This window comes from Rhea americana, unplaced genomic scaffold (genome assembly GCF_003343005.1).
Source record: "Rhea americana isolate MKP2758 unplaced genomic scaffold, rheAme1 scaffold_485, whole genome shotgun sequence".
Taxonomy (NCBI): Eukaryota; Metazoa; Chordata; class Aves; order Rheiformes; family Rheidae; genus Rhea; species Rhea americana.
Genome location: NW_028186629.1, coordinates 122,164 through 131,520, shown reverse-complemented (window position 1 = coordinate 131,520; position 9,357 = coordinate 122,164). Strand labels below are relative to the sequence as shown.

At 35.4% G+C, this 9,357-nt stretch overlaps 1 protein-coding gene across 5 annotated transcripts in view; it reads left to right on the top strand.

The window, feature by feature from the left end:
• C9orf72 (C9orf72-SMCR8 complex subunit) overlaps positions 1-8,598 on the top strand; it is a 79,895-nt gene extending 71,297 nt beyond the window's left edge. For 4 of the 5 annotated variants that reach the window (XM_085317030.1, XM_085317031.1, XM_085317028.1 and 1 more), the window contains 5 exons: positions 2,368-2,484; positions 3,118-3,353; positions 3,992-4,049; positions 4,622-4,731; positions 4,824-8,598. In XM_085317030.1, the coding sequence (XP_085173156.1) occupies positions 2,368-2,484; positions 3,118-3,353; positions 3,992-4,049; positions 4,622-4,731; positions 4,824-5,010 (708 nt within the window). In that variant the 3' untranslated portion in view covers positions 5,011-8,598. Of the gene's footprint in view, positions 1-2,367; positions 2,485-3,117; positions 3,354-3,991; positions 4,050-4,621; positions 4,736-4,823 lie in introns of those variants that run through there. The other variant, XM_085317032.1, reaches the window with a different exon arrangement.
• Positions 8,599-9,357: the final 759 nt, after the last annotated feature.

Here is a 9,357-nt window from a genome sequence, read left to right as displayed (position 1 = left end):
AGCCTCCAGATCTAGAAAAAGATGGGCAGCATTAGGTGCGTCTCTTAACAGAGGAAAGTAAAACGTGTGATCAGAAAGTCACATTTGGAGGCTCTAAATCTGTTACCAAATGCTTAACCTGAACCAGTGTGAAATTATCTACTCTGTTTTTCCTGTAGTATTTTTGTGCAAATACAGAGAATTCTTCGATGCTTATTTTAAGCTTATAGAGTGTTTGAAGGAGGAATCAGAGGAGGAGGTTTTTCTTATTCAGAATTTTCCAAATACGTTTTCATACGCAGATTTTTTATTATATATTTGATTATATATAAATCAAATAAATTGAGAACAGTTCTTGGAAGAAACACATCTGTGTTTACAATACACTGAAATATTTCTTAAGGCTTATTTATTTATGATATATGGAGTATATAAGTCTTTCATTCAGAAGGAATTCCCTTTGACTTGCATTTAATTAGACTGTTATTCTGTCTCTTCTAACAAATATACTAAAAAGTTAATCTTCAGTTAATATGCAGAGAGAAATCATGGAAGAAATGTTTTTTTCCAGAGCAGATGGAATTTCCTTAATAAATTGCCTCTCTTTGCTCACAGTGTAGTCCTCTAATAATGTTATTTGATTCAGAGTATCCCTGCAACTGGGAATGGAAAGAAGGGCTTCATAAAAACATATGATCCTAGAACCTTTTGGTGTTAGGTACCATTGCATTTAACGAGTACACTGGTATTGCTGTCAGTTTTGCTCTGGGCAATATAACATCAATATTTTCATGTTCTCAGATGATGACAAGGCTCCTGGAGTATACATGTGGAGAAGCAGTATAGTCAGATAATTTCATTTAGTGATAGAAAATATTCCTCTCTACTGAGGTTTTCTGTCTGATCATATTTTTAGTTATGATGTACCGATTGTTGAGTTCTAGTTTATTTTGCAAGATTGAAGCCTTTCTTTTAGAAAGACTTCTCATTTTAATCTTTGGTGCTTATCTCCTTTTCTGATATATTCATAAACGTAACTGTTTGTGTATTGCTTCAACATTAAATAAAAATTAAGAATACTAGGCCTATTGAATATGTTATAATTCATTTTATAGCTATAATTTATATATTAGCTGCACTGCAATATATTCTTTTCTAAAAGATTCAGAAGAAAGCAAGACTTCTTCAGTAAATCTATGTATTGAGATAAGCATTTCATGATGTTTTTAAAAAATTGGAAAGAAAGGAATTGTTTTGTGTGTATTGAGAGTAATGGTAAAGCACTTCTGATCAAATGAATAATGACATTCTAATCATGAGCCATAGGGAATCGGAGAAAAGAAAATTCTCAATTCTTAGTTCAAATCTGGAATTAATAAGTATTTTTTTAGTCATGTAAGATGCATAGAAGGTGTTAAAAGTATAAATAGTTAGGAGTGTTTAAAAAGATGTATTGGTAAGCAAAGTTCCGAATATTTTGGAAAAAAAAAATGTCTAGAAGAATGCGAGTCTCTAGATATATCCAGGGCAAAATTTCACAAATCCTACATGAGTCCTTATTATTACTATGCTCTTTGTGTCATGATACAGGTTGTTTTAAACAAACTGCTTTCTTCATGGCATAGTTCAGCTTTCTTTGTAACAAACTACCCATCTGTTGCATCCTGGTGAAGTGGGAAGAGCGTAAGTCAGAAATTAGGACTCCATTGTGTTAGATTGTGTAAAAGATATAGACCAACGATGGATCATTGCCAGGACAGATAAGGAACTGCGAGTTAAGACTGTAATACTCCACTGTTGTACAATGGAGTTTATATTAGTATTTGAAGAAAATTATTCGTAGCTGTTGCTGTATAAGAGTATGCAAACAATAATGAAATACCGTTTTAGCTTTTAGTGGAGAGCTCAAGGAAAAATTGTTGAGGAAACATAATAAGCATAGATGCTTATTTGAAAAAAAAAAAAAAAGCTGTACCTTATTGGTGACAATAATCAGTGTTTCAACTTCCAGTAAATAGGCCTAAATGGTCCAGGAAAGTAATCATTATAATTCATTTTTAAGTAATAGGAAGAGCTAAGAGAATGCCGAAGTGATTTGTTCTATGTAGTTGGCTAAAAGGTGAGCTTTGGCAGAAGGTGTGGAGTTTTACTCATTTAACAGGAAAGTGGAATAATACAGCTTATGCCTTTATAATTTAAGTGTGTCATTGCTCTCATGTTATTCTATTTCTGAGTCTTCTAATAAGTGTGATGAACTTTTTCATCTAGCATTTGAAATACTTAGTATATTCTAGTCAAATTATTTTTCAGGGTCAAATACTGTTTATCAGGATCAACTTAGTCTTTTAAGTTTTCCTGTCTTTACAAAACTCTTTTTTTATAATGCAGATTGTGAGAACATTGTGTCTGTTTCTTACGCCTTCAGAACGGAAATGTTCCAGACTCTGTAGAAATGAGTCTTCTTTCAAGTATGAGTCAGGACTTTTTGTTCAAGGATTACTCAAAGTAAGTTTATTAGGCAAATTTTATTCTCCAATATTTCCAATTATTTCCAATTATTTGTAGCTGTTCCTGTATTAGAGTGTGTAAACAATAATGAAATACCCTTTTTGCTTTCCAATAGTTTAAGAACATTCTTTACTATGTGTTTATGTGTGTGCATATCTGATATGCACACACATGCACACACTGCTTTGTAAAGAAATATGTTGTCTTCCCTTCATTCCTCTCCAGTGCTATAGATAYGCCCATAACTATGTGCATGTTAAAATTCCAAACTATTCTTCTCTATGAGGCATTTACTTCTTCATGCAGTACTTTTTCCTGGTTGTTCCTACAATCTGGGGTACAATAATATTCTTTTGCCTAATTAGGGCTAGGATGGATCCCAAAAGGCGCTGAGTTTTTGTGTTATAGCAAAACCAAAAAAGAACAGTCCATCAATCTTATAATAAGGGAATCATTCATTATTGTAGGGCATTTTACTGGGCTTATTGCTACCAGTTTTCTCAAATGAAGTATGTCTAAACAAATGGCACTTAAACTGCAGGAATAATGTTTTAACATTGTTTGATTACACTATAGCTTTGCTTTCTACAAAAGAATAACTAGGAGACTGATTTCTTTTCACTATAACAGGATGCAACTGGAAGCTTTGTGTTGCCCTTCCGTCAAGTAATGTATGCTCCATATCCTACTACACATATAGATGTAGATGTCAATACAGTGAAACAGATGCCACCTTGTCATGAACACATCTATAACCAACGACGATATATGAGATCTGAGTTGACAGCATTTTGGAGAGCTAATTCAGATGAAGAGATGTCTCAGGATCCTATTATCCACACAGATGAGAGTTTCACACCTGATTTGTATGTACTTTAACTCTTAAACTTACTTGATTTAGTTTAGCTCAGTTGGTTAGAGCGTGGTGCTCATAATGCCAAGGTTGTGGGTTCAATCCCCATACGGGCCAATCATTTAAGGGGTGGACTAGATGATCTCCAGAGGTCCTTTCCAACCTTGCCAAATCTATGATACTCTATGATTTGGGTTGAGAGAGTAGTAGTGTAAAGCTTTCTAATAAAGTACAGGATGGGCGCTTTTTTTTTTAAGAAGCCAGTTCAACTGTGGTTGTTGCTGTTCCTCTTTTGGAATTTACTGGTTCTGGCACTAGTCTTGCTGAATTAAATGTTACTGAAATTCATTTTCAGTAACAATTCTGACAGTATTTTGCTGTTCATTTTATTGCCTGGTATTAAATGGGAATATATAACAGCTAAGTGTATTTGACAGGACCCAACGGCTTTCCTGGTTTTGGTTCAATTCATGTGAAAGTTTGGCATAAAAATTCTATATTACCTTTAGAAATCGCAGGGCAATAATTCACAAAACTTGGGTTCACTTAATTTTCTGCTAGACCATAAGCAATAATGCTCTCCTTGTACAGAAGTGTTTAGTGTCCCTTGATGGCATTACCTCACATGTTTGTTTGCTTTCATTGCTGTAGAAATGTCTTTCAGGATATCCTGCATCGAGATACATTGGTAAAAGCCTTCCTGGATCAGGTAATGGTTGTTTTTTCAGAAAGAAGAAGAGTTAAAAATCAATACTTTGGGCTCTAGTAATAAATAATTTAACACAAATAGATGTTTCCTTGTCAGGTAGCTCCTTTACACATTGGTTTTGTGAGTCTTTTTTACATAGCTAGGGAGAAGACATCTAACAGTGATGATCATCTCACAATGATTTTAGATGATCATTTAAAATTTTCATGTTGGTAACACAGAAAATCTTTGAAAATACTTAATTTGAATATTAAGATAATACTATGAAGTCCTACTTATTATGTAGGAAAAACAAAGCACATTTTCTATTTCTATACAACAATGTCTGGAATTACAATATTGGAAAAGATACCAGAGATTCTTTTCAAATAATTTTAAAAGGAAAATATAAATTAATCCTAATAAATTATGAAACAGCTTAATTTACTACATCTGTGCAGCTAGAGAGCTAAGAATGTATTCTATGAATCCACCGTTAATATATTTGCTTTGGTATAAAAGGATTTGTTACATTCCTAAAATGATTTGTGAATTTCTATGGTCAACTAATTTTCTGGTGTAATTTTTAACAGATCTTTCACCTGAAACCAGGCTTGTCTCTGAGGAGTACTTTCCTTGCACAATTTCTGCTAGTGCTTCACAGAAAAGCCTTAACTTTAATAAAATACATAGAGGATGACACGTAAGTCAATAGATAACAAAAACCAGACTCTTGGAAACTTTCTTCTCTTTTACATTATCCAGGCTTCAAAAATCTTTTTATCTTTCTTGCAGGCAAAAAGGAAAAAAACCTTTTAAGTCTCTTCGTAGCTTAAAGATAGACCTTGACCTAACAGCAGAGGGCGATCTTAATATAATAATGGCTTTTGCTGAGAAGATTAAACCAGGTCTACATTCCTTCATTTTTGGGAGGCCATTCTACACTAGTGTACAAGAACGTGATATGTTGATGACATTTTAAAGTTCTCCACTGTTGATGTGTAATATTGTAGTCTTGCATGCCAGTAAAAAAAATCAGTGTGAATGCCACATTTCTGACAATCACTGATTTGATTTATAATGGAGCAATAGTAATAAAGTAACGCTACAGTATATCAGAAGCAGGAAGAAATGTTGTCAGAGGGAATATCAGCTTAACTAGAAAGCATGATTTTAATGAATTCCTTTCTTCTGTATACTTTTTTAACAGTAAAAGTAAAGACTACCAGAAGTTCTGTGGTATGGGCTCAGCAGAAAATTTTCAAACATGTCTTGGTTTAAGGGTGCTGCTTTTATTTTCCTTCCCTATTGAATTCCTTCAAGTCTATGCTACTTTTCCCCTGTTCTGCTCTCAGTGTTTGTAGTGTTTCCACAGAAAGCAATCATCTGTCCTCTCTAGGGGTTGGAGGATGCAGTCTTTCCAAAAGTCTCAAGTTTTTGAAAGTATTCTTATATATAGGTAGCACAAATCTGAAATACGCCTTTCTTAATCTGCCTTTTTAACGCTAGTGGCTCCTTCACTTAGAATATTTAAAGGGTGTTTTGGTTTGATTTGTTTTGGTTTGAAGTACCACATCCTTTTGGGCAAACTGTTGACTGTTAGCAACCTAAATTGCAGCACTCTGCACATGGTAACTGGGTTCTTTAAACTGTTATGTTCATTTAAGTGCCAGCCAGGATATTCTGCCACAGATTGTTGGGCATTCCTGCAGTTAAATGTTCAATAATCCAGCATAATTGAGCTCTTTCGAAACACAAAAGAGAAAATCTGTGTTACTCAGCTGCTGTTGTCAGTCTTTGGCTGTTAACTGCTATTTTCTTCATATTCTGTTTGTTTATGGGCCAGATTAAAATATTAGACCTCCTCAGGGAGCACCAAGGGGATAGCCAAACAAAAAGATTAAACTTTCCCCACCACCACCCCTTTAATAATAGTCATCCTTAATTGACGAATCAGTACAACTATGAATTTATGAGATTAGCATTTTACCAAGTGGATTTTAGTGAAATTCTCTCATCTCCAGCTTTGCTTGAAAATAAAAGGAAGTGCAGAAAGTCTTGTTTGTATGCCTTAAACTTTTTCAGTAACATGAGGAGTAGTGTAGTGTGTTAGGTTACCTACACCCAATTCTTTTTTGACACTTTGTCACAGTATGTGCTATATTGAAACTGGTGATACATCTGTATTGCCTGATGGTATWTTTCTTTTCTTTTTGGACAAAGGCAGGAATATATTTGAGTTATATTTTAGTGTAATGTCGTAACTAGTTACTAATTGTTAAAGAACTGCTCTTGGGATTTGAAAAGCTGCTATTGCTTTATTGCTGAAATTGTTTATAGCAGTCCTTAGAGGACAGTTTTCTGATTTCAAGATAGCTTTTAGTGCCTCTTCAATGAAATGAGACATAAAATTAACAATTCAGACTCATAAATTTTTCTGTTTTTTTTTTTTTTTTTTTTTTTTTTTTTGCAATACACTTAGGGTGCAGCTCTTTCAAAATGAATACAGTTTTTCGACAGGAGAACTTTTCAGAATTACACTGACATAAGTCACTTGTGCTGAGATCCTGCTTATTTTGCTACCTTTTTTCTTCCTTTCTGCACTTTAGTCAATTTACCTATTTAAAAAGAGCCTATTTTTTTAAGTTTTTACTCTCATGTCTGAGATTGTGCAGAAAAATGTAAATTTACTTCTGAAATTTACATAGAAGTGATGTTGAAGTCCACATAGCTTTAAGTGTGGTGCTAGAATTAATCACTTTAGCTTGATAAGCAATGGAAACTTAACACTGACACTATCATCAGTAAAGCTCTAATTATTTATGGAAGATGCTGTCACTTTTCGTGTAAATGCTGGAATCTTCAATTGCTACTTTTGTTACTCTGCTATCAGTGCAGAATGTATTGTAAATTATTAAATTCATTTGCATGTTCTGTTGTAAGTTTTGCTTAGTAAGAATTCAAATTCTTACACAATTTTTGCCTTGAATTCCTGTTGAAATTTTTCAAAGAATTGATGTTCAGTATCTGAATTGTGTAAGCTTTTGAAACAACAAAGCCTTTTTTTCTCATTAAAATTTTAAAAAAGTTTATTCTGAGATGGTAATACATGACTATCCCTCAATTACAATCTAACATTTAACAACACTGATGTTGTTTGTTGTATGTGCTGTTTAAAAATGGCAAATTTTGAAAAATCAGGCCTCTTGTATGCTTTAAAGAGAAATTAGCCCCTACTTTTAAAAAGTCTTAATCCCATATGTAGCAATATAGAAATGCTTCCAACAAGGGCAAGTACAGTGTTCTGCCCCTAGGGAGGAGCAACTCCATGCACCAAGGCAGGCTGGGGCTGACCTGCTGAAGAGCAGCTCTGCAGAGAAGGACCTGGGAGAGATGGTGGACAAGTTGACTATGAGCCAGCAATGTGCCCTTGTGTCCAGGAAGGTCAGCGGTATCCTGGGKTGCATTAGGAAGAGTGTTGCCAGCAGGTGGAGGCAGGTGATCCTGCCCCTCTACTCAGTCCTGGGGAGGCCTCATCTCGAGTACTATGTCCAGTTCTGGGCTCCCCAGTACAGGAGAGACATGGAGCTGCTGGAGAGAGTCCAGCACAGGGCTACAAGGATGATGAGAGGGCTGGAGCATCTGCCCTATGAGGAAAGGCATCRAGAGCAGGTTCTGTGTGGCCTAGAGAAGAGCGGACTGAGAAGGGATCTTAGCAATGCCTACAAATACCTGAAGGGACGGTGTCAAGGGGACAGGGCAAGACTCTTCAGCAGTGCCCAGCGACAGGACAAGAGGAAAAGGGCACAAACTGAACCACAGGAAGTTCTGCCTGAACATGAGGGGAATTTCTTCACTGTGAGAGTGACAGAGCACTGGAACAGGTTGTCCAGAGTGGTTGTGGACTCTCCTTTTCTGGAGATACTCAAAGCCTGTCTGGATGCAACGCTGTCTACCATGCTGTAGGTGACCCTGCTTGAGCAGGGGGTTGGACTAGATGATCTGCAGAAGTCCCTTCCAACCTCAACCATTCTATGATTCTGTGATCCAGCAGTCAGCTAATACTTTTCTTCAGGATTCCAGTTCTTTATAGTTTAAAGAATAGAACAAATTTATTACTTTCATTTGGATTTGAGAGTATTGGTTTAAAGCATTTTTAGTATCACATTTTTCCTGATCTTTTTTCCTGGTCGTTGTACACCTATAAAGGTAGCAGAGGAAAACTTGATAATGTCTATCTAGAATATCTTTTTTGTTAAGACATGAGTGATTGTCCCAATCCTGAATATACCCGATGTAGCAATGTCAATTTTCTTCCTAAGCTAAAGAAGTATTCTGATAATGTTTTTATCCCTGAGCCACCAGTATGCTGTGCCAACATAGCTTGCCAGCAATTCTACACTCCATTCTCTACAAGAAAAGGTATTTTAATTTCTRAGATTTGCAAAAGCAAAGGTAACGTCTCTAGTATTTGAGGAGATAGAYATGTCACTACCTCTGATGCCTGATCAGAGCCTGTTCATGACCATGTACTTTGTCCTCTGTTCAACAATAAAGATGCAAAAAAATGTGCAGTGGTATGTAGAGTAATTTTTGCACACGAGCAGAACACTGTTAGGTGGATTATTACCTTTGCCTTGTCCTATAGTTATGCTACAACTGTGTTGTGCCCCCAAAATCATAAAAAGTTAATTAAAGTTCAGAAATGGGTGACAAGAAGACACAATCCTGACAAGGACCAGTGAGAAAGTCTGACTTCAGCTGGAACTAAAATAACAGCAACTATGCAATGCCCTTTAAATTGTTCATTAGCATACAGGACTGCCTCTCTGAGCAAAAGATCTGTAGGAAGAAAAAAAATTCTTCAGTTTCCTTTGAAAGGAAAAATAGGTTGGAATGGCAATTGATAATTGTTCCCATTTTTTTAGCCATGTTTTTTTAACAATCTCGTACCTGAAGGTTATTAAATTGATTAGCCAAAATTAAAGTTATGCTACACTGAAAGATTTAAGTAATTGGTATCTCAATGGACAAACGGTGTACAGTAACTGGGAGGAAAGATGGAATTACTGGAAAACAGCAGCTTATTGGAAAATGGTACTAAGTTATGAGACCTGGAAGATGTTGATACTCCAGGAGGCAAGTTTGTAAAGAGCAGTCAGTCTTTAGTAWTTAGAAAATAATAATATTAGACAGCACATAATTAGGGTGAAAATGAAAAAAAATGTTGAAAGAAACTCTCTTGTAACAATTGAGGAAGTCACTGGATCACTGACTGATTCTTACCAAGGGACTTTATYTTCCTTGACATCTCTTGGAAGATACCATG